Here is a 26,437-nt window from a genome sequence, read left to right as displayed (position 1 = left end):
GGGGGGGGGGGGGGGGGGGGTCAAAGGCGTCGCGTCGCGCGGGTTGTACTAAGCTCGAGAGAGGTAAAAGCTGCGACATGTAAATTAAAATGCAATATTAAAAGGCTGCGTGCGTGTGTGTTTGTGTGTGTGCGAGAGTGTGTGTACGCTGAAATATTAAAATACGTCGCTTGCAAATGTCCGAGAGAAATTCGAGTTCGAGATGAATAAGAAATGACGCCCGCACTGGAGTAACGATCCATTTTTAAACTCTACTATATTTTTATCCTTCGAGTTGTAAATTTTTACACTCTGCGTTGGTAATTTGACGCGATCCAATTCATATGTATGTACGTGTGTCCGAGTGACATCTTTAATCCACTTTGACACACATACTTCGCTTACACGTGTAACGGATACACATCTACGTCTCTCCTTTTTACAGGGCGGAATTTTCCATCCAAAATATAACGTGGTACACCTCTACGCACGTGACAGCCGATATTAATATTATTTTATTATATATCACGATGGAGTTTTTATCTTGCTGCGATCGCAGTCTAGGATAATAACGAGTAGTTTTTCATTTATTTTTAATGACGCGCGCGCAGCTCGCAGAGAAATTACATCGTGTGTGTGCCTCGCTTGCGCGCGTACATACAGCCTACTCATGCGCGCCTATTGAATGTATACAGCACGCGCGAGCAGGTAAACGATAATATTGTATGCCGCGTGCGTGTGTTACTGTTGTATCGTGCAGTAGTGGTAGTAGTTCACCTCTGCCTCTGGGCGTTGGTCGGAAGAATCGCGTTCAACAACAACAGCACATACACGCGCGTATGTATACGCGCCACCGGCGACGCGATGGCTCGATATAATCAATACTAAAAGCAATGAGCATATGGGCAAAATTATCGACGTCCCTCACCCCCGCCCTCCTGCCATGTAATGCTCTTTTGTGCGTCTGTGCCTTATTTCAATGTCATGCGACGCGCTGCCTTTTGCGCGATGCGCGGTGAAAAGGAAAAACTAATTATTTCGCACGCGCATTTGCGATCCTTGGCAACTTTGCCATGAAGATTAAAGATTTCCTGATGTAAAAAAAAAGAAATATATATATTGTGAGTCGAGCAGACTTTCTGACTGTAATAGACAACGAAAAGTTCCATTGGCTTCTTGGCTCTTTCTTCTTTTCCTCTCTTGTGTATACACTTTTAATTGCTGCCTTTTACCTGTATATAGCAGTGCCAAATAATTGCAACGGCTGGTTCGGTCAGCTGCTAATATTGGCCCCCGGAATAACGGATCCATTTTGTGTCTTCACTAAGAGAGAGGAAACTTAACTTTCGTGTCTACCAGGCGTTCGTATAAATGCGCAAGTTGTCCCGAGCGAATTGTTTTTTAACGATTTGCGTTGCAAAAGTGTCTCCGTCTCTCTAGTCCTCCGTTACAAAGTCTCTCGCGCGTCGCGTGCACTACTCACGGTAATTTTAAGCGCATATACCAAGAGAGTGAGAGAGAGATTTCGGTCGTACGTCGAGGAGCGCGCGCGCGTCACAATGGAGGAGAAGGCGGGTAAGCGACATTGATAGAACCTGCTCTGCAGTACGAAGACTACGACGACGACGACGAGCCGCTAACTTAATACACGCGCGCGAGACACTAGCTGGCGCAAGCTCAGGGTAAATGCCTCGTCGCGAGCTTTGTTTCGTCTTACCAACTGTCTAAGGTAAACCTTTTCCAAGTCTTGTGGCAGCTATATGTATATACGTAGGTATGAGAGAGTAAAGGAGATGGAAGGAAAGCATAAAGTTTTGCCGCCAGTACTCTGCACTGAAATTTCTCCCTTCAAAGCAAGCGAGAGAGAGAGAGGAAGCTTTTAAAAAGCTCCCAGAGCCCATCTACACGGAAAGCGAGCGAGAGAGAAAGACAGACGGAGGACATATAAATATAAATGACAGTCTTCGAGCTATATAAGGCAGGTAAAATTTTAGGCACGCGTCGTGGCAGCAGCACTACTACTACTACTACTACTCCAGAGCTAGCTGCGCACGGCATCGTGAATCTTTTTTAATTACATATATAGCCCGTGAGAGAGAGAGACTCCTCTCTTTTGTCGTTTATTTACCTGTGAGCGGCGCGTCGAAACGATGTTTCAAAAGCTTTTTCTTCTCTCTCTCTCTACCCGTTGCTGCTGCCGCCGCGAGGAAAGAATGTGTATAATGTCTATATACACCACAATAGAATGAGAGAGAGAAAGATGAAGATGGTAAAGACGCGCCGCTACGTAGCTAGTCTTTTATATGATGTACTTTTTCTTGCCGCGCGTATTTATGGTGCCGACGAAGAGCTGTTGCTGCGTTGCGCGCCACATAGCAGCAGTAGAGTCGAGAGAGTTGGTTAAGAGATAAAGAAGTTTATTTATTACAAACTTGGCTCGGGGGGTTGGGGGAAGGAGGGGGGGGGCACAATAAACTTGCCGTTACCATTGATTAAGACATGCACGAGAGAACTAGACCTACACTAGGTCCGATGCGCAGTGAGCAAAAGTTTTATTGTACCTCGAGCGAAACACAACGCGACGCAGTCAGGGCGCGCCGCCGCCGTCGCCGCATGAAATCATTGAAATATGAACAAACGCGCGCGAAACCAATCGACTCGATGTGCGCTTTCACGAGCGAGCGAGAGGCCGAAAATCTACTGCTCGGTAGCCTATCAGCTACTATTAATTATTAAAATTCATCACGGTATATATACGTACACGATATCGCGACGTATTCATCGGCTATTTCAATTCTCGAGTGTTTGTTTGCGCTCGAGCCGCGTATACAGCTAGTAGCGACCGTATACGCGAAAAAAGCAGCAGCAGTGGCGGCAAATGAACATATCCACAAAAGTTATTAAAACGTGGGTATACACTCGCTTATATACTACTATTGCCGCATGTTCTTCTTCCTGTGTGACTGGTGCGGTATACGCGCGTTTATATGCGGCTGTATATGGGCGAACGACCACTTCATAATCGGACAAAGAGAACTGATGTGCTAGGTCGATTTTGTGCTCTGTGCCACGCGTATACACACACAGCTGCTGCTGCTGCTAGTGCCCGGCTGAGCAAAACTACTGCTGTACTACTGCTTTTTCCTGATATGCATTCAGTCGCACTCGCGGCGTCATACTTTTTATACTATAAGCTGGGCGCGAGTCGAGCTTCTTTGTGACGCCGCCTCGTGTATTATATAACGACGTTGCGTCGTTGATTCGACGATTGTTAACTTTGTTCGATTCTTTTTTTTTGCTGTATCTTTGAAGCCAACGTAACGCACAACGACCGCATCGCAACTATCGTCATCGTCGTCATCCCCAGAAGCGTTTATTCGAGTGCGTACGGCCCGGTAATTTACAATATAATTTAATCGAGTAGTGCATACGCGAATGTGTATATGTTAATAATTTGTGACCGCTGCTACGGCGGTGCAGTGACCGGAGTTACGCCGTTGGCCGGTATATGGCCCCCCGCGGCGGACAGCAGCAACAACGATCGACTATTAATTATATCGCTGAATTATGAATCCCCGCGTATACATATGCGCGCGCGCCTTTCTCTTGACTTAAACGCAATTGATTAATCGCGCGGCACTAAATTAGCTATTATAATTAAGGATGATGAAAAATGTGGATTAAGCGCGCTCGATATATACACCGGCCGTGTATAATTATTGGCCTGTTTACGAGGAGATATTTCTTTCTCTTTTTTCTGTATAAAATGTCATTTTGAAATCTAGCCAGCAGCTCTCGCACCGCATTAGATGATAATATTCCTCACGTTTTATATCTATTATTATAACAAAGTACTATGTGAAAAAAAAATAATAGAAGAAGGGAGAGGAGACGTTTAAGCGCGTAATTACATCGTAAATTCGTCCTTTATTACTCGTAAAACTTGCCAGAAAATTTCTTCCTTCTTTTTTTTTCTCTCATTCTCTCTATCCCATCTTTCGAATCAAACGAAAATTATTTTTTTTATTTTTATTTCTCGCTGCCTGCCTGGCCTGCTGCGTGCGGCGCGGAAAAATCTAGATAGTAAACAACATTTTTTTTATCATACATTGAAAAAAAATAAAGCTAAAAAGAAAAAAAAACTCATAAATACTTCGAACACACCATCAAACGGATTTTAACTGCGCCGCGGCAGCATAGAGAAGCGAATCACACGCGCTCGCGCACGTGACACACACACGTACGTACACGTATACATACGGGTCAGTGCGGCGGCGGTGGTCAGTGGACAGGAAAAAATCCCGCTAACCCAGCGTTTGTTCAGCGAATCTATTTATCTTTTTCTTTCTTTTTCTTTTTTTCTCCTCCTATTTTTTTTCATGTGCGTATAACTTGCACTACCGCATTTTATTAACAGAGAGAGAGAGAGAGAGTCTATACATCGATGTAATCGACTGCAAAATGAAATTCACGTACATGTGTGGGTATATACAGTGTTTGTGTTTGTATGTGCATGTGTGCGTGTAATATAGATCGTGGCTTTTGATGAAGTTAACCGTGTATGCGCAAGTAGGCAATTAACTTGCTATCTTATAGCTGCACATATGACGAGCACATCGTGTGTATTATTATATATCCTTGGCAGTAAGATCGGCTGTATTATGTCAAGGAAGCTCCGTCGAAACATACACAAATTTTGCCGAGGAGGAGGTACCGTCACCCCACGAGGCATCCGTCAATTAAACTGATCGATGCGCAACGGCAGCAGCTAATATACGCTTTATAATAGCGTACGTGAAAATCAGTAAAAGTTATATACGCGCGCATTACTTCGAGAAGCAGCCGAGAGGAAAGCTTGAATAAGATGAGCTTTACGGTGGTGATGGTGGTGGGTTTAGACACGACGGTTTTGCGCGATATATCGCTAATTAAATTTGAGGAAACCTGCGGCTGAAATTTTACGAATTTTCTCTACGAATTACAATGCACCGCGCCAACTCCCTCCCAAGCCCGCCGCCTGTTTCTTCATTTCTCTCCTCTTGTAAAGTCTTTTACGATATATTTTATATATATATATATATATCTTCTCCAGTGTGCCTGTATTTATAAGGTATCGCAACGATTCGAGCACGCGCGAGTATGAAAGGTAAGAAAAATTTTTGCCTCGCTTCGCCGCATCGTATATACCACCGGTTTCTTTCTCTCTCTCTCTCTCTCTCTCTCTCTATATATATATATATACACGATGATAAAATATGAAAGAAAAGCTCTCTCTTCTCCGCGATATGTACACTATACAGCTCTCTTTCTCTCTCACAGTTGAGCAACGATTTCTGCTCCGAAAGATGTGGCCACTATGCGAATGACGATGAAAAAAAAGCAAAAAAAAAAAAAAGAAACGAAAGACGAAGGAAAAAATGTTCTATTGCATAGGATCTCGAGGGGGTCGCAGGGGGGACGAAGGCGGCAGGGGTGTCACAAGCCGACGAGCTCTCTTGCGTATAAAGAAAGCCAATGCTCCGTGTCTCGTGCCCATCCTCTCTCCTCTTTCGGCCGGGCTATCTATAGATATATAGAGGAAACGGCGGCAGCCAGTGACAGCCAATCGAATCATCACACCTGCGGGAAATAACTTTTGACCGAAATCGCATCTTGCCTGCGAAGCTGGGAGCTTCTTTCCTTTCCTTTTTCCTTTCTTTTTGTTCCGGGGGCTTTTAGGAGGTGAATAAAGTACACTAAAGTCTCGTGCATCGTTTTATTTTTTTACCACCACCACCACCACCACAGGAGCGTGTAAATTTATGAAAAAAAAGATAACAGAGAGAAAGGAGAGAAGGAGAGCGAAATCTGGATTGAAGTCATCAGTAGTCGTGGCGGCGGCGCTGTACCTACTAGTGCTAGTAGCTGGTGGAGAGATCGATCGCAAGAAAAAGATCTCCGCTGCAACTGACGTTTAGACGAGGTCTGACGGATGAGTTTTTTCACTCCTTTCTTCTTTATTTTTCTTCTCCTTTTTTTTTGTAAGCTTCGTTTCTTTATGTGTACGGCTTCGTGCGTCCGTTAGCTCGAGCTCCGAAACATTGAAAGATCTCGGCGGCGTCGAGGAAAATTTTTTTTTGCACCTTCCTCTGCTTTACGCATATTTTTCATTTTTGACGCCAGTTATCGTTTTAGTCTCTTGTATTGCCCTGAAACGAACAATAAAAAAACAGGATAATAATGACGTTTACATAATCTAAAACAAAACAAAAAAAAAGATACGGAAGAAGCTCTCTTTTATTCCGAGTTATCGAGGTGTGCTGCCGCCACACAGCTATATACTACACGTATATAAAAACAATCACAATCAGCCTTAATAAATAAATCGGCAAAAAAAAATATGTTAGCTACCTATATATGGTCAGGAGAAAAAAGGCTCATAGACACAGTGCGAGCGTAAAGCTGCTGCTGCCGCCACCGTCAAAATCAACTGGGGCCTCGTTAAAGCCCACAACGTATTGTTATATCCGTGCGCGCACAAAGCTTTCGTACAAAAACGTATACGTACGCGCGCAACAAAGCTCGCTGCCGCCTCTGCTTCGACTGATCCGGTCCCCCGAGGGACTCGTTTCACTCTACATATTTTGCGCCGCCGCTGAGGCAACGAACCTTTTACGTGTGTTCGTGTATACGGCGTGTACATAATACGGTATAACCAATGATGTAATATTGATGATCATTCCGTAATTTATGTTTCGGAGCTTACAGTTGCTTGTAAAAATTACAGCTTTTTTTCACGAGTATTGAATTACTTTTTTTTTTTATACTTTTGAATCTTTGATTCGAGCCCCCGGACTTGACGTAACGTATACATCGAGTCAAGTCGCTCGCTCTCTATAAAGCGAAATTCTTCCATAATTACGTTGAACTAGACGCTTAAAGGGTCACTTGAGACACACGAGGCAGCAGCAGCAGCAGCTCCGTGGCAACAATTCTATAATGACGTGCGGTTAAAGTCCCAGCTAATTACGTAGCTCTCTATATATACTTGAGCGAGTGTGTGTTACCTGGCACAGAGAGAGAGTCAGCGATCTGTCATTAAGGCCGCCGCTAGCATTTGCAATCACGTGTACTTGATCATTTGGAGTGGAGTGATGTATACGTATTTATAGAATAAAAAAAAAAGGAAAACTACTTTGGCGAGTGGTAACTTATTTTTCCTCTAATTCATATACGCGAGCTTGCGCGTGCTCGGACGGCGAAAGTTAAGCTCCTTAAAGGCGACGACGTAGATAGCTAGCTGCTGCGTTACAAGCCTATCAAAATATAAAACATGCTGGTGCTGTTGGCTTGCTGGAAGCGCGACGACGTGCGCCAAAGAAAATCCCCATTACCAACGCTTCGCACGCTTTGCCAACACACATATAGAAGCTGCTGGCTCTATGTATATAATACATAACTCGTCTCTCTGTAGTGCAACAGCGAAATGAAGCACCTAAATTAAAGTCTTCTTGCTCATATCCCAAGTCTCTCTCTCGCTCGCTCTCTTAATTCGCTACGTGGGTGACTTTGGCTCTACTGCTGCAGAGATAGAGAAGAGGCTACTCGCATAAATTCGACCGGTGTATACGCGCCGCTACGTAGCGTACATACGTATACGTATACGTGTTATATAGGATGGGGGGGGGGGNGGGGGGGGGGGGGGGGGGGGCATGCAGGCAACAGCGTGAAATGGCTGAGGCGGCGATTTGCGGCAGCGGACTCGTTTGCGCAGAGATGTGCTACTGCTGCTCTACCGCATAAGCAGCAGCAGCAGCAGCAGCAGCAGCAGCAGCAGCTATACACTTTGTGTATATATACACATTTGGTGTATACACAGCGGCGGCGTCGGCGGCTGAGAGGATGTTATTCTCTTTTGTGTGGTTTACCTGCGCCGCGCGCGGACTGACATGTATATGTACAGCGGAGACGCCGCACTCCTTTATATCCTCAGCAGCAGCAGCAGCAGCTCCGTCTTGTCGTGTCTGCGAGCTTGCGACGCTCATGTTTGTTTGCTCCATGGGCCCGCAAGGCGTTGAAAAATCAACGCCACTGCCTATGAGTTATCTTACGTAGATTTTATTATAATCAGTAAGCCGCCCGTAATACACCGTGAGATACGTCGTGTATTATAGCCGACGAGTTTTCGGAAAATTTTGCTCACGTACCCGCGTACCCCAACTTTGGCTTGAAAAACATGTAGGCGGCTGCTGCTGCTATGACATCGTACGCCCAGGTATATAGTCGTTAACTAGTTTCTCGTCGTCGTCGTCGTCGTCGTCGCTTCTCTGTGTGCTACACTGACGTCGACACCGCGGCACCCCACCGCAAAGAAAGAGGTGTAGGTATAGGTAGGTAGGTAGCGGCCGCAACGCCTTACACTATACTATAACACGTTACACACACTATATACTATACCTACGGCGCAAGCTATACACGATTTGTCTCGCTGTACAGCCATTCGTCTCTTTACTGTCGTAAAGTGGTCAGAGCTAGCTAGCTGCTCCTCGACGACGGACAGAGATGCCCTGCCACTTTTACGCTTTAACTTTCCTCGGCGGTATAGTACCGCGAGCGCGATTTATGGCCGATTTCGCGCACGAAACTCTTGCGATTCGCGAGAGCGAAAAAAAAAGAAAAAGAAGAAGACGGGCGGGGGTGCAGAAAGTATATTTTATAATTGCAGGTGTCAAACGCACACGAGTCTTTGACTTCTTGATCAGCTTTCTCGAAGATAATGTGCCTTACGTTATACGATCGCTACAATTCGAGTAGATATTTATTCAAATAAGCTTTTGCGCTCAACTCAAGTCGTATACGCGCAGCCCGATTCAAAGCTCGCAACTATAATGTTTATGGAAGCTAAGGAACGCTGCTGAGAAGCAGCATACGTATACATGCAACTTTCCTCGGTTCTTAGTGCGCGCGTCGATGTCGAATGAATGTATACATACAAAACGGAAAAGCCGCAAGTTGAAACGATCTATGAACTCGTTGACTTCTTAACCGCGTAATAAATCAATTGTACAATAAGCCACCGAGTCTCGTTATTATAACAGCTACTGCTGCTGAGTCGTGGTATACGAATCGAAGAATACATCCCGCGCGACGAGCTTTCACCGAGTGAGAAAGAAAGAGTCCCATTAATTTGATGAAAAAGAAAAAGGCCAATCCCCTTGTACGTTTATTTACTCTCTTTTTCTTCGTTCTTCTTGACTTTCGACACTGTTTCGTCGCGCACACAATCGGCCCTCGAAAAAAAACACGGATTCACACTTTTCGAGCTGCGACACGACTTCGCTGCTGAATCGTACGTCGTTACGATCGTACAGCAATCAATGCTTGAGAAGAGGGATGAATTAGGGCAGCGCGCGTCGTTGCACCGACCGCTGCACGGGTCCTTTTTCTTTCTCCTCTTTTTTAAACAAATCATGCATTATTCAGGCAAATACTCGTGGTGGTGCGGCGCTCGTTGTGCTTCTCCGCCCAGCCACGGCTAATTCAATTAGTCAGTAGCACAACTCTTTAAATGTACTCGTCCGCGCGCGCACGCTCACGTTCGTACTTTTCTTTTATTTTCATCATCGTCATTTTTTTTTTTTTTTTTCATTCGTTGAGTTTTTGCCTCCGGGGGATGAATATTAAATCGATGGGAGCCGCACGCACAATGGACGGGAGGCGCGCGGCAAATCGCGCTTTCGGCTTGCTGTTTTTACACAAAACACATGTGTGTGCTACGCAGCTATATATAAATCTCGTAGAGCTGTAAAGAACGATGAAACCACCAGCAGCTTTTATGAATAATTCGCCTAGCGTGGATAATAATTATTTTCGGCAATTCTCGACAATGGGAGAATCAGGTGAATGAGGGCTCGCGCGCGGCGACGACGAATTTAACACGCCTAAGTGAATTAGCTCTAGTCATCAAAGTTAACGCGCGTAATCGCAATCGTATACACACATACACTCGTGTACACACGTACACTGCCATACACATAGATATAGCTAAGCGTATACGAAGCGATTCCAAACTCATAAATCCTCTATATGTATTACACGAGGCGCATACTGTATTAGTCGGAGGGCGAGAGAGAGAAGGCCTTATGAATAAAAGCATTACGTAGCCGATTTTGTCGTCGTCGTCGTCGTCGTCGTCGTCGTCGTCGTCGTCGTCTCGAGTCTCTGAGCGAGAGGGATCGATTGTCACCTTTCCCTCGTATCCCAGCCACCTATATATATATATACAGCACATACACACGCTACGTGTATAGCCCTGCTCTGACAGCAGCGCAGCACCACTGACGAGTTTAAACAAGCCGGGGCAATGTTGCGAAGCCGGCGCGAGGAGTGAGCGAGTGAGAGAGAAGCGCCGAGGTGACTGCGATTGCATTATTCATAGTGCCTCGAGAGAAGGAGGAGAGAGAGAGAGAGAGGGGGATGGAGAGGGATGGATAGACAAAGAGACACGGCTTGTTATGTGCAAACATCCGCATGTCTGCCGCTGCTGCTGCTGCTGCTGTTTGTCACGAGTGATATCAAGCTGTATACGGGGATAACCTATTTATAGAATTTCCTTTTGTGTATGTATGTGTGAGTATATGTATATAAACGACGAGGATTGATTTATTAACTTCTCGGCTTGATCGCTTATGTACGCCGACTGTCTCGAAGATGTCTCTCTTTCCTATAAGGTCCTCTCTCTCTTCTCTCGGGAGAAGGTACGTGTATACTTGCCACCTATACTGAGTCGATTTCCATATCGATTTTAGCATTTATGGATGCGGTAGCGGTATGGTAGACGCGAGTGAGTTCAGTGGTATAAACCAGTATTTAGTCAGGCGCCGCGCGAGTATCCAAGTATACGTTATAAGGGAGAGAAATGACGCGCGTTTATATATAAATTGAATATATAACGTATATGTATTTTTGCGCGTCGCGCGAACGATTCATCACTCTCGAGCGAGAAGGGATAAGAACTGCATACGTACACAGGAGCAGAGACAGACAGACAGAAGCGAGCCGCCGAGTGTTGTGTGCCGCTGCTCAACCGGCGGATGTTGTTTCAGTCATGGTAGCACATATACTATGTGTGTGTGTGTGTGAAAATCTTCACCCCCTCGTATATAGGCGCTAGCGCGCGCGCCCGAAACGATTAATCAAAACGACTCAAGAGGCCTTGGCTCCACTGCACCACTACTACTACTACACCCAACCCACACATACCATGTATATTCATCTGTCATTTCGAGTGTTTCTCTTTTTCGCCCTCTCTCTCTCAGCTTCTTGCTTGTGTGCGCGCGGGGATTGTTTTCAATTTTCCGGGGATTATATACGCCGGGGATGGTGCTGCAAAAGGTTATTATCGCGCAACCCCTCTCGCGTCGTTTTATATACATAATGAATCGGTTTTTAATCGTTCAAATAAATTTGATTTTTGCAGCTGTCCTCTTCCCCCGCGCTCGCTCGCTCGCTCGAATCGAATCGAAACTCGAAACGATGATAGCAGTCGTCATTCGCGTGTATCATCGACTTTTTCATAATTATCCGGCTCGTTGGGCGCGGCGCTCGCTCTCGTGTTCTCGGGTTTCAAAATTCAATGGCTACGCCCGACAAAAATGTGTGCCTCGTGTGCTCTCGATACCGCTCTCCCTTTTGTGCGAATTAATTCGCGCGCGACACAATGCGGCGATACACACTGCGTACACAACAATCGGCGTGTGCGCCCCTACCCCAAAAATATAATTCGCTGCGCATTTGCTTTCCACGTTTATAATTTTATAGTACGCTGTACAAAGTGTATTATGTACCTACACAAAATCGCAGAGTGAGCTTCGAACGCAGCAGCAGCAGCAACAGCGGCAGCTCTTTGGCTAAACTCCGGCGCGCGCGCTGTATACATATATATCGATCTTGCGTTGCGTTGCGCTGTACAGAGAGGCACTATATACGCGGTGTATAACGACTACTACTGCTACCGGTAAGAAACGTGTTTCAAGGCTGAAATAACCGACTAATGGAGCGAAAGTAATTGAGAAATCTCGCAAAACTTTTGTGTGCGTTTAGCTTGGAGCTCGTTCACCGATCAGTGCTGTTGCTGCTGCTACACAGCCATATAGAGAGTTCTCCGTATAATAGGCAACTCGACTGCGCGCAAAGTATCTCCGTAATATATATAATTTATATAGATACTACCGTACACCCCTTCCTACCCATTGATTGATTGACTCGCTTTTCCGAATGATTTCTTAATTATATGTCTTATCCCTGCTGCACAGTAAGTCGACTTCTTCTTTTCCTTTCTCTCTCTCTTTCTCTTTTTTTTACCTCCTCTTTATCGACATCAAAAGCAATTGCTCGAGACGCGCTCGGTAGTAGTGGTGGGTAGTGGTGGTGCGCGCGCGAGTGCCGCTGCTGCTGCTACACGTTTATTTGAGCTTGAAAAGGCTATCTCTTCCTTCGGAGCAAGTTCCTTTACTGAATTATAAGTTGCTGTCTCGAATCGTTTCGGTGATTTTGCGACAGGTTGCAGGGTCATATCGTCGTCGTCGTCGTCGTCGTCGCACAAAAATAACCTCTTTCCCTCTCTGTCGTTCTATCTTCTGCAGCGAGAGGAGAAATCTTCTCTTTCTCTCTCTCTCTCCGAATGTAGAGAAAAAGGATATTAAATTGTAAACTTGTGATATAGGCCATCGTATCAACGGGGAGAGAGGGTTTTTATGGAAGATAAAAATCGCGTTCCATCCCTTTTTGCGCTTCTCCGTTGCCTAGAGAGAGAGAAAAAGAGAAAGAGGCAATATCAAAAAGTATCAATCGAGTTGGAACTGATATACGAACAAATCCATCTCGAGACAATTCAATATTGACTCCGCCGCTCGAAAGTTTTCGGGCGCGCTTGGGCGGGAAAACGACGTTACGGCTCGCCGAAGAAACGGCGTGTGAGAGCAGTATATATAGCGCAGGGGAAAAGCCCGAGAGGGTGAGAGAGAGCGAGGAACAAGAAAGGCTATTAGCCTAAAAATATCTTCATCGTGTTAGCCCGTATTTTCGGTTCATTGTGCATACACACACGGAGAAGAGCAGAGCCTGTCTTGAGGGCTCGATTAATCTCTTTCTCGCACGAGAACTTGAGCAAGAGAGTGAGATGTAGTCTCAAACCGCACCGATTGATCTTAGCAGCCCTCCATATTAGATAGATATAGATTAATCGTTGTAAAGCTCGAACGCTTGGGAGGTGTGGTGGAACTTTCGACTTTACCGAGCTGGGGGCGGAGGGAGAAAATATACTCGGTATATAATATATAATTGGTACACCAGCTGACGGAGAAGAGCACCTTTTTCCTCCATTCTTCATCCTTTCTCATTTATAACGATATGAGTGTAAGCTTCAGCACGATTCAATTGAAACTTACGTACGGCACGACTCGCGAAAACTGTATGGATCGTTAAATTCACGATCCATTCAGCGCATTATGCTTGTTTCAACGCGCGCGCGAGTGAGAGCCGGAGCAAAGTAGGTTAATAAAACAGCGATGAATATAATTCATCCACTCTCTCTCTCTCTCTCTCTCTCTCGCTTCCACGCGTGGCGGTGTGCGTGCGTGTGCTATAATACGCAACTCGAAGTATATAGCGAGGCGGCAGTGCATGTGCACTACTGCGCCTCGACAGAGCCGATTCACGTTGCGAACCGAGAGAGAGAGAGAGAGAGAGAGAGACTGGCAGCGCGGTAATGGTGGAAGAGAGAGAAGTTACGATCATGCTCGAGGGATGTATGTGTGCGAGTGCGAGCTTGGTAAAGCTATATACCGTACATACAACGAGATCTTTCTCATATTCAATTATAAATTCGTTGATGGATTTTTCTTTTCGTAGCACACCCCCTGCCCGACCATCCAGTGACCCGCACAACATATAATACGATGTATTAAATTCGATTTCTAATCCACGAAGTATAATTTTTAACGCGAATTAATGACTCGCGAGGGTGTGCCTATACTAATTTTTACACGCTCTCCTGAACCCATTGCACGTCGACGCACGATGTTAACATATTATAAGGTCGATCCCACATATGAGCAGCAAAACCACTGCTTCGGTTTCCTCTATAGGTACCTTCCGTGGGCCGCACGGTGCAATGAGAACAATCAATCTTGGGCGCATTACACACACACACACACACACACACACACACACACACACACACACACACACACACACACACACACACTCACAGAGACGCGTATAGTAGTAGAGCAGATCTATGGCTTAATGCAGAGGTTGCATGTGCTATTTTTAGTTTACATTAAAACGCGTATGTATGTAGGCTCCTATAGCTACTGCTGCCTGCCTAGCCTCGTGTGTCTGTGACGTCACATTTGTCGACGTCGACAAACGGGGGCTCTTCTCACTCTCGGCGAATATCGCAACCTCTGTATATATGGAGAGAGAGAGTGAGAGGACTAGTTTCGTACATATATATGGATGCGAACGTAACGACGACGACCCACATATGTCCCGGCACGTGTGATCCACGCACATGTAGAGCTTACACACTCACATGTATACCTATAGACACGAGAGCAGTTGCGAAAGTTAGGGGCCGATGTATAGGACATATGGATGTAGTTCCTGCAACGCGAAGCAGCGGCTTTGCCAATTAAGAAGTGCAAATTTTCTGTATTTCATTAATATAATTATTACGTACATATATCGCGAGAAGCGGTTCAAGTGGGATAACGTATGTATTATTATATCGTGCGCAGCTGCTGCCACATAACATAATGATGAATTATGAATTTTGGAAACTAGGCTCTCTCTCTCTCTCTCTCTCTCACGTGTGCGCGCACACGAAACAATAAAGCTCGCTGGACACAAGGACCCCTGCCGGTCCTTGACATTTTTTCCCCAGCGTTTGATCTATACCTCATTAGATGTATATGCTTATTAATTTTTTTTGTGTGCCTCTACACTCCATCGATTCTATTTATGCGCCAGAGACGCGCGCATTATACCTGTATGCATAAAACGAGTGCCATTTTATTATGCAGGAAAAAAAATTTGTAATCCTATTTTAAAGGTCGTCCTCGTATTCGTGCGCAGGCACACATTTTTGGAAGCGAAAGGTAAAAAAAATGAAGAAGAAGTGAAAGGCTCGAGTTTTAGGAAAAAGCTCGCTCTGAAAGGTTTACATTCTAGAAATGGATGATTGAAAAGTAAGTCTACATTCGTAGACGTGTGTGCACATAAGCTGAATGTCCCTTAATTTTACTGTGTCTATCGTTTCGAAGGCATGCTTATGATTCAGGAAAGTCCCCAAGAACTTTTTAAAATTTACGAAGTAACCCTGTGATTCAATTGCTACGCTGAGTAAAAACTTTAAGGACGTTCCCTCAGACCTAACTGACAAATTTGGGCATATTTCTAAAAAAAATCTGAAAAAATTCATACGCTTTCCTTGATAAATTCTAAGACTTTTTTGTTCTTTTAAAATTTTCGTAGAGTTCATGATTATTGAGATAAAAAATCGCAAAGATTCATTGCTTGAAATTGTTTAAATTTGAATCGTTTATAGCTCGTTAACAAACGATTTTAGAGAAAATTTGCAAAGGCACTTTTTTTAGGGTTTCAGGTCAAAAAGTTTACATTTTTATTTTTGCAATGTTTTTACATTAACTTTTCTCAAAAACTATTTGGTCAAGTTTTTCCAGGTTTGGAGCCATGTTTTAGTACATACTGAAAAATCATCTCCTAGTTTTTGAAAAGATTTTATCGATGCGTTTTTTTATAATCACGCAAAATAGCGTCTTTTCGACACGCTAGCATAGGGATCCCATGTTAAAGTACCGAACTTTGATTAATTATATTTCGGAAATGGTTTGGTTAAAGTTCCTGAAATTTCTCACACATATGAAAAGTATTGTCAATAATATGTGGTTAAAATTTCAAGACCCTTTATCGATAGTCATTTTTTTGAGGGAACTACCTTAAGAGCGCATATAAAACGTTCCTTACGATACACTAATTTGAGAGTGTTGCAAGCAATTGCGACTAATGTACGAGTATGTCTTGTCTTAGATATAACTACCAAACTTTACGTCATAACGTTTGGGGATTTATAATGACATCTAGTATTGTCTTAGATATAATAACTACCAAACTTTACTTTTTCACGTTCGGAATCGATGATGACATCTAGCAGTTAAGTCCGAAGCTCGTCGTCAATGAGCGCGTCCATTGGTTTCTCTAGTTTCTCGTCTACTTTTATTAACTAGACGAATACACTATTCAAATGAAAGTGTTAAAATTGAAAATTGTTTATTTAACGTTCATTTATAAAAATCGCGTTTTTTTCCGGTTCTATTTTTCTGAAATTTTTTTTCATCATACTTTTATTTTAATCTTCGATCTTTCAACTTGGAAAGAAACTATCAAGTAGAAATTTTTTCCATTTTTAGGTTTAAACTATAGTAATAAACATAGATTTAAACATTTTAAATTTATACAAGCTCGAAGGTGTGCGCGTCGGACGACAATGATCAAAAGTAAAGCGCCAATTTATAGAAAATATATTATACGCGCGCGCAACTGCGCGTAATTGGATGAAACATTAATCGAAAATTAAATGAGCACTATATAAATTTTACAAACGAGAAAGATCCAGGCGTTAAATAAAATCTGCATGTCTGTTTGTTACAGAGTTCGCGTCGAGTACTACGTGAACGAGAACACATTCAAGGAGCGACTTCAGCTCTACTTCATCAAGAATCAACGCTCAAGTAAGTTAATTACCTTCAAGCGCTTTCTTTCTTACTACCCTCTCTTCCACACCTCTCTGCTTCCTTACCCACCTCCTCCTCCTCCTCCTCCTCCTCCTCCTCCTCCCACGGCGACGACTAAACTTCAAACTCCATGCGGCTGCTTGGATATTCACGAGTGTGCGAGTAAAAATCCCTGAAGGGCCTTGCGCGAGCAGCCCTCCGCCGTTGCTCGAATGGAAAAAAATACTACTGCGCGTGGAAGGAAAAAAAACAGTTGAAGCTCCGGCGCGCGTTACACAAATTATTGCGCTGCGGCACTACTGCGAGAAGAATAAGAGAAAACGCCGCAGCAGCAGCTCCGTAGCCCTATAGCGGCTATTTTGTCGCGGCAAGTCGTTATAAACGATTGTGTAGCAGTCGTAATCAAAGTAGCGCGCAAAAAGTTGCAGAAGCCGCGGCGCGCGCCACAAAGCTTAATTTCACGTAGAAACGAGTTTTCGGGGCACGGGAAACTTTTCGCGAGCCTCTGCGGAAAAAATGTTGATACGTTTATAAGGGATAGACGAGCGCGTCTATTAGCGGCAATCTTGTTTTCCCGCGCGCACGGCCAAGTTTTTCGCAAGTACATAAGCGTAATGAAATGATAATTACGCGACGAACGATCAGCGCGCAATTCCTTCAAAAAGATATTTATACACATTAGCCAAATTGTACGCGATAAGCTTATCGGGAAATCCGGTGCTCGCGCGCGTTTATTTTTATCAGAAAAATTTAATTAACTCTTTTTAGCGCGCTCCACCAGCACTACCACCGCCGACGGTGTATACAGTGGTGGCAGCTTTGCACGCAACCGAGCATACACACACGTACAGCTCGCGATACACCACGTAAGTCGCGTGCATGTCTGTGACTGTGTGTGTGTGTGTGTGTGTGTGTTTGCAGATCCCGCAGGCAAATAAAAGGGGGTGCTAAGCGAACAAAAAAAAGAAAGAAGAAAAGTAGCAACGCGTTTTACTCTTAACTAGACGATGGCGTCCCAAAATCCCCGAGCGCGTAATCCTCCGATGACTATGCCGTGCCACCGCGCCGAGGCTTTCTGGGTATATAGATCCGCGCGGCGTAGCAGCGCTGATGCAAAGCTTCGCAGCTCATATTATATATTACCGGTGCGCTATACCCTATGTGTTTTGTTATTGTATATATAATCTGCCCCGTCGTAAAACAACATCAGAGCCGATAAATACTCGAGAGAAAATGTATTACACGCCGTGCAGGTTTTGTGTTTGTGTGTATGTGCGATACGCATCCTACTATACATAAGGAAAACCTGCGATGTAAGAAGGCAAAAAAAAAAAACAAAATAACACAACGTCTCGGGCTTATCGAGTTTTCTTCCCTCTTCCTTTTTTTTCTCTTCTCGCTACGTACCGAGGCTTTCTAAATCCATTGTGGTAACACCCGGCAGCTGATGGTACCCTTTTACGATCTCTACGGCGAGCAAGTGCCGATGATGGCGATGATTGGTCGAAAAACCGTCCGTGCGAGATAAAAAGAGAAGAAAACGTGGGGAAAAAAAACAACAACGACGCGCGCGCGATCGCTTCGGCTTATCGATCGTCGTCACAGCTCGTCGAGGAGGAGGATGAGTCATTTTCTTTACCTCTTTTTTCGTTCCTTCGTCGTTGTTCTTTTTTTTATCGAATTTCCCTAAATAAGTTTTCGGCTGCTACATAGCGCGCGCGCGAAAATATTGTAATAGTTTGCTCGTTTATACGCAATCATCGTGGCGATTACTTTATCTCTTTTTTCTTCTTTTACTGCTGCCTCGAGACAATTTCGCGAATAATCAAGCGTATAATAAAATCCGTGGGTAAAAAAAAAAGTGGGCGCTCGCACGTAACCCAACCAACCTGCAGCGCAACACCACTACTATACGCAGTGCGAGTATAAGAGCAGCGGCAGGTCGGAGGTGAATATGTTAGCCTCGACGACGACGACGACGACGAAAAAAGGCGATCGTATATCATAATTAACGAAGTTGGCACGTTGCCCGATACTAATAAGCTGCTGCTGCTGCCCTGTGTGCAGCTCGTATATACGGGTGCACGCGTGTACGAGAGAAAGATGAAGTTTCACAGTTCCTATACACATACAAGCATATATATGTGTGTTATCGTGTAACTGTGCGAACTGATGTATGAATGCGCGTAATTATATAGCCGAGAGAGAATATGTTTTTGTTCGGATTCACTTTTGCAGCTTTTGCCGAGAGAGAGAATAATAATACGCGACGACGATAGAGTCATACAATAATACTGGCAGTATGTGCACAAAACTCGTTCGTATTAATTCAAAAATCGAGCGCGTGACACATTTTGCGCGACTCGACGTGCAGCACTACACGATGTACGTACACGCGTACATTATATCTGTGGTGGAAAGACATAACGACTTAAGTCCATTTTTCGTTATTTCGAGAAAAACTCGTTTTAAGTTGATTGTGCCAGCCTAACTAGACGCGGACGAGTTGAGGTATGAACCTATGATGTTTTAAGCTACTATGAGGTAGCTTTTCAACTACGTACTTATGAAATTGAAAGGCGCATCATAGCGATGATAGGGAGCAAAAAATATGGACTTAAGTTGTTTTGCCTTTCCACGGTTTGCACTTAAGTCCACTTTTGGCGGTCACACTTTTTTCAATATCGATTATTTCGCGCAGTTTGTCATCATAACCTCATTTAACGAATTCACATTGATAAAATTGCTCATTTAACGTTATACTGCCGTCAGATCTCAAATCTTGCAACGAAAAAAGGCCATACTGAAAATCGAGAAAATTGCCCCTCGCGTATCAAATGTAACAATCATATAGTGTAATTCACAACATTCGAAGAGTGCAGAGCTATGTTTAACATTCTAATATCATTTTCTTTCATTTCCAAATAAAATTAGACTCTCTATAGCATTTTGAAACTCGCAAGGGTGGACTTAAGTCGTTTTGCCTTTCCCCAGTCTTCGCGAAATGGACTTAAGTCGTTATGCACGATGCTGCAACTAAAGCTAGACGCTATATTCGTCTATTCTGACCCTTGTACATTAAAATAGACACTAAATATAGACGTTTTTCATCATAAAATCGATTTTCAAAAAAATGGACTTAAGTCGTTATGCCTTTCCACCACAGATATATACCCGTATATGCATGGTGCAGCACTCGCATGTGCACGATGCATATTGGCCCCTCGCGCGCGTACATACATATACACTGGCACTAACAATGAGAGCCCAACCGAGCTTGAATCTTACAAGCGAGGCATCGGCTCGTGAACGAAATGGCTTGGACAATCTCTCTCTACATAGACATACGTACATAGGCCTCTCGTGGCGTTACTCATGCTCCAAGTGCGAAATCTGAACGCTACATTTGCGTATGTATCCTCGAGTCGCAGCTCCTTCCTATCGCCATGTCTCTCTTCGATTATGTGTGTAGGTGCGAGCTTTGTGTCTGTAAGCGCCAGGCGGGCCGCAAAACCACACAACGGTACACGCACGTACACGGGACGACGTGACGCGCCTAGCGCGAGTTTAATCCGGACGCGCTGTAAACCGTGCGTGTATCTTTGATCCTACAGTTATGTACATGTAGCTCTCACTGATGAATCGTAATTTGTTTTTTTGCTCTGTTTCAGGTCTTAGGATACGATTGGCCAATCTCTTTTTTAAACTGTTAACATGCTTTCTATACATATTCCGTGTGATAACCGACACCGATCCGACCTTCGCAGCCTGGTAAGTTCGTGTAGCCAACACTTTTTTGTCGTTATTACGTTGTTTTTGCTTCGCTGCGCGCCTTTACAAACACTACTATACTCGAGAGTTTATAATATAATAATAATCTCGGACGTGTTTCGACTCGAGCTTATACTCTCGACCTGTCGACGAAACGCAAAGATTCAATAAATCACTCGACGAGGTGTATAAAGCTCGGCGCGTCAGGGATGCAAAAAAAAATAACAACAACAACAACTATACGACTTTCTTAGCTCGCGCATAACTGCGAGGGACAAAAAAAAGAAGCTCGATATCAATTTTTCGCGCGACGACGCTTTTACGCTTTTCGAATTCTCCTTTACATTTTCTCTGCGCCGTGTATACCAACGTTGTTTATTATTATGCGCACACAGTTACGGCTGCACGCCGGGCAACAAGACCGAATTCCTGATCTCGCAGAACCTCACGGAGGAGGAGTTTCAGGAGCACCCGACCATCAATTGGGACGCCATACTCTGGGTGCATCGTCCCCTCGAGCTCTGGATCATTCAGGTCATTCTGGCCATGGTGTCGCTTACCGAGGCACTGCTGCTCGCTTATCTCGGATACAAGGTAAGAGAACTGGAATTTTTTGCTCTCGCACACACGCATACACATTTATATATTTTATATCTATATGTATCGATCGTATAAATGCTCTCGGTGCAGTTGCTTTTTTTTACCATACGCGCGGCTCTTCGTATAAAAATTTGATGGGGCAGAGAAAAAAAAGACGAATTTTTCCTTTCCTAACGCCGTCGCCACCGCCGCCACCCCCGCAGAGCAGCACCGCACATTCACAGAGCTCAATTGGAAAATAGCTTTTATCCGATAAAAAATGTTTCGCGAATAGCAGTAGCTGCAGCAGAAACGCGTTTGATCTTTACGAGTAAAAGCCGCCTGCTCGAATTTCCGTAATACATGTTTTGCGCCGAATGCACAACGCGCAGCGATCAAACATAAATTTCCCACGCTCGATCAGGCGCGCACGCGCGTGCGTAGAGAAGATTTTATTCGGCTAAAAAATTGCATTTAAAACGTTTATAACGAGCTCGTATATGTAGGCTAAACTGCGTGACAAGCCGAGCCCGACAAAAGAACAAAAAATACCTCTACACACGCACCCGTGCTTATAATTAAAACAAAATATTATTCGCGAGCGCGAAGCAATAATAAAAAAAAGGGGGCTCGAACGCGCGTAATGCCTCCATTCTCCTTTCTACTGTAATAATGATCAAATGGAAAACAACAAAAAAAAACAGGAAGGGGTAGATCTGCGCAAGAAAAAAATATTGCCCTGAAAAGTTTGTGTATTGCCGCGCGCGTGCAGGAGAGGAAAAAAAATTGAATCACGCAACTTGTAATAACATCATAATTTTTTTCCCAACCAAACATCGTTATAAAACTTTTTTACGCTCTTTCACCTTGGTGATGTTGATGGTGGTGCACTAGCTCGCGTCGAACCTTCCCCCGTGCATGGCGCATGGTCATATCAAAAAATAATAACAGGCAGAGCGAGCGACGAGCTTGCGAGCTTTCATTCGTCGGAAATCATGTAAAACGGTTTTCAACGGGGTTGGGGAGGAGGCGGAATACGACCATCGGTAAGCGCGCGTGTAAAAATGTCTTTATGGTTTGTTGCTATCGCAGAGAGACGTCTCTCTCTGATCCCTGGCAGTCGTCGTCGTCGATATGATAACGCGACTATGACGATGACTGCGACGTTTTTCGGGTGTGTTGTACGTGCGAGCTTTTACGGCGCGCGGCGCTTTTAAGAGCCTCGAGAATTCGAAAATGAATACACGACGGGCACGAAAAGTCGTTGTCGTGTATATAGCTTTCTGTGTATACAATTTCGCGGCTCTCTCTCTCTATGGCGGCTATACGCATAAAGTCTTTAATATCGTTATTCCCAGCGAGGCGCTGCGCGCACAGAGCTAGAAAAGGAATATAAGCTTTATGATCAACAATGAAGCGCTCCTCGTTTGTTCGAGTACGTGGCATTATATATATGTATACTCGATGCAAAGTTTTGCTATGGCTTATACTCTTTCCCTTTCTCTCTCTCTCTCTTGTCTTGTTTCCCCGGTTAATCATGGCGCACGCGAGCTAGTGTACGCTAAGAAAAATACCTTGAGAAAAAATTACTTTGTTAGGTAGTGAAATTCGCAATAAAATACTAATTTTTATGAGAATCTTCGAGTGTATCTCACGGTTACTTAGAACACGATCATTTTTTCTACGCTGTTTTTCTCTCAGGGTATGAAATATTAATGAAAAAAAACTAATGTTATAATGGATCTCTTGAGAATTACATCAATATGTTATCTTATTCACTTCTACGAGAGGATTTCATGCGGGTATCTCACGTGTCTTACTCTGACGCGTATCGTAAATACAAAGACGTTAAATGGTTTGCAATAGTCATTACAAGTGTATATATGGTCGATTCTCTGTGAAATCGAATAGGCAGAAAAGTTTTTTTATCGGCTGACACGATGAATCATGACATTGTCACGTCAAACTCGACCCTGAACTTTATTAGAATATTCGAGCTCTTTTACATCTGCTTTTCGGAGGCCTGAGAGTGGATATTTTTCTACATTTGCTAATTTTACTAATATAAAATACAAAATGAAGAGATTTCAAGATTCGCAGTATTTGCTCAATAAAAATCTAAATTTAATGCGACTCTATTCGGACTTTGATCACATACAAATACAGGAGACTTTCTCCCCATTGGCAAAAAGTTTCCCTTCAATTTTTTAATGGACCTATAAGTTCATAAACAAACTAACAAAAATGTATAATAAATTATAGAGCAATAAGCAACAATATCTGTGGTGGAAAGGCATAACGACTTAAGTCCATTTTTCGTAATTTCGGGAAAAACGCGTTTTAAGTTGATTGTGCCAGCCTAACTAGACGCGGACGAGTTGAGGTCTGAACCTATGATGGTTTAAGCTACTATGAGGTAGCTTTTGAACTATGTACTTATGAAATTGAAAGGCGCATCATAGCGATGATACGGAGCAAAAAATATGGACTTAAGTTCTTTTGCCTTTCCACGGTTTGCACTTAAGTCCACTTTTGGTGGTCACACTTTTTCAATATCGATAATTTCGCACAGTTTGTTCGCACAACCTTATTTAATGATTTTACATTGATAAGATAGCTCATTTAACGTTATACTGCCGTCAGATCTCAAATCTTGCAACGAAAAAAGGCCAAACTGAAAATCGAGAAAATTGCCCCTCGCGTATCAAATGTAACAATCATATAGTGTAATTCACAACATTCGAAGAGTGTGGAGCTATGTTTAACATTCTAATATCATTTTCTTTCATTTTCAAATAAAATTAGATTCTCTGTAGCATTTTGAAACTCGCAAGGGTGGACTTAAGTCGTTTTGCCTTTCCCCAGTCTTCGCGAAATGGACTTAAGTCGTTATGCACGATGCTGCAACTAACGCTAGACGCTATATTCGTCTATTCTGACCCTTGTACATTATAATAGACACTAAATATAGACGTTTTTCATCATAAAATCGATTTTCAAAAAAATGGACTTAAGTCGTTATGCCTTTCCACCACAGAATATAATCGTAGTACAAAGTGAAATTATAGAATTTTTGTGGCAGTTAAAATCTTACCTCGTTACACATTTTTCCCTTTTTTGCATTTTTGTGCCCCATTTATCCCTTTTTTGCATTTTTGTGCGCCATCTATTGACGATTTACCGATTTAAATGATATCGCGAGCTATAATAGTAATTTTTCGCAGTGGACATCGTTTGTCGGAAATACCCATAGTAATATTTGGTAATTGTATTGTGATTTTCATTACAATTGTAGTATAAAGTATCATAATCAAAGTTTTGCGGCATCAATTATTGTAGAATTTGTTAATTTTTATCATTAATTATTTTTAAATTTTCTGTAACGCAAACAAAAAATGTCAAACGCGTCAACGATTTTTTGGAAAATGTACGAAATAAAATCGTTTTTGTTTCCCCGACTCGACGCAGAATCGGTCGTATACATCGCACGCAGGCGAGAGAGCGTCGTCATTTGTATTCACAGTGACTCGCGCTCGGTTTCATAAACTTGGCGCCTTCGTTCGCCCAAGTCTTTCTCACTACACCACCCGCGACTTGTTTCTTCTATCTTTCGTTATTTACATCGCAAACTTTTCATTACCTCGGAAATGATTAAAGCTCGTACTGGGAATGCCTTTTAAGCATAAATGCATCGGTAGTGCTACTAAAATGTATTACACGTATTCGAGCGATTATTGGTAACTGCGGAATCAAATCAACGCGATTCATAAATAAAATTATCGAAAGCGGAAATCTGCCGTACTCTCTTATTTCTTATCCTCCCGCTGTTTGCACTGAATTATCGGATTTTCACGATCGACGTACAAACACGCGGAGTAAATCAGTCGTGTGCACGCGCGTCGACTCGATCGATCCCCGGCCCGAATGTGCATTGCAAATTTTTGCAGCAGAGATTACACGCGTGGATAGGAATCTCTCTCTCTCTCTCTAGGTAGCACATTTTGTCAACGGAACTGACCGATTGGCCATAAATCAGCGCACAGCTCTCTCACAGCTGGATTCTCGCTTGTGCTTGCGCTCGTTGACTCCTTCGGCCGATCGCAGTCGGCGGATATACACGTTTTATCGTGTGCGCAGCTCTCGGTGTCCGGACGAAAGGTCGACTGCTCCTTTTCGAGCTGCCGCGCGCAAAAACGGAAGACTCGATTAGGCTATGGCGTGTCGCGCGCAGTTGGGCCGTCGGCGCCACCACCACCAGCTCTCGCTCTGCAGGACGTCTTTTTCCTTTCTATATATAATATCAACGACATCTTGCGTCGGGCTCTGTATAACGTAAATATATATCGAGAACCAAGAGTAGTTGTGCGAAAGAGAAAAAAAAATATGAGCTTTATAATGTCGTTACTCGCAATCATATACAGCCCCCGCAAGTTGCGAAAATTGGCTTAAATTGTAGGCTAGACGCGCCTTAGAATTTATTTATCCGCTGTATATTTAATAAGCTCTCCTGGGGTGACGCTACCCCTTTTTTCTCTTATAAATATACGTAAAAGGACTTTAGCCGAGAGCGAACGAAGTGGATGGAAAAAATCGAGTCTGTCGATCAAGTTAAGAAAAAACATTTTATACGTATAACGTATATAATATACGGAAAGCGTCACGGATTTAATTATTTGCGCGAAATGAATATTTTAATTTGCAAGCTGCGTTTGATTGTGTGTAATCAGAGAGACGTTTCAGCTTGTTTTTTTATATTTCTGTACACAGCAGCGTCGAAAATAAATTATGAAAAAATAATGCGTTTATGCGCGAGAGGGAGCAGCCGCTAAGATACTTTCCACTTTCGCGAGTCAACGTCGATCGTAATATACAGCACAAAACGTCGAAAATCACGGTGCACTTTGTCTTTATTCTCTCTCCCTCTTTCTCTTGAATAATAAATTTCAGTTATAAATATATACACACGCAAAAAAAAGTTTCGAGTCTTTCCGACTTGATTTGTTTCACCATTGACGTGAGCGTCGAATCGAATTACCTCCTCTCTCTCTCTCGCCGTGTTCTTTTTCTTTCCACGTTTTTTCACGTCTGTGTAGTTCCCTATCGCTTTATTTGCTTTTCTTTCCCTGGCAAAGGCAAAAAATAGAGCAGTCAGACATTACTATACACCGCTCTATATATATGTAGGTTTGTATTTCTCCTTCCTTCTTCGTTTTTTTTTTTCGTTTGTAAAAGTGTGCATGCACGTATACAGCAGAAACCTACACAACAGAGCTACAGCATAGTGCTGCACTATACACAATGTCGAAGTAAGG

At 43.5% G+C, this 26,437-nt stretch overlaps 1 protein-coding gene across 13 annotated transcripts in view; it reads left to right on the top strand.

The window, feature by feature from the left end:
- The window catches only part of LOC106648599 (potassium channel subfamily T member 2), a 115,544-nt gene that overhangs the window by 49,693 nt on the left and 39,414 nt on the right, over positions 1 to 26,437 (top strand). For all 13 annotated transcript variants that reach the window (XM_023459548.1, XM_023459543.1, XM_023459540.1 and 10 more), the window contains 3 exons: positions 16,693 to 16,772; positions 20,447 to 20,546; positions 20,942 to 21,140. In XM_023459548.1, coding sequence (XP_023315316.1) covers positions 16,693 to 16,772; positions 20,447 to 20,546; positions 20,942 to 21,140 — 379 coding nt within the window. The remainder of the gene's footprint in view (positions 1 to 16,692; positions 16,773 to 20,446; positions 20,547 to 20,941; positions 21,141 to 26,437) is intronic.

Source organism: Trichogramma pretiosum, unplaced genomic scaffold (assembly GCF_000599845.2).
Source record: "Trichogramma pretiosum strain Unisexual culture from Peru unplaced genomic scaffold, Tpre_2.0 scaffold7, whole genome shotgun sequence".
NCBI classification, from domain to species: domain Eukaryota; kingdom Metazoa; phylum Arthropoda; class Insecta; order Hymenoptera; family Trichogrammatidae; genus Trichogramma; species Trichogramma pretiosum.
This window is presented reverse-complemented; position numbering and strand designations above follow the sequence as displayed.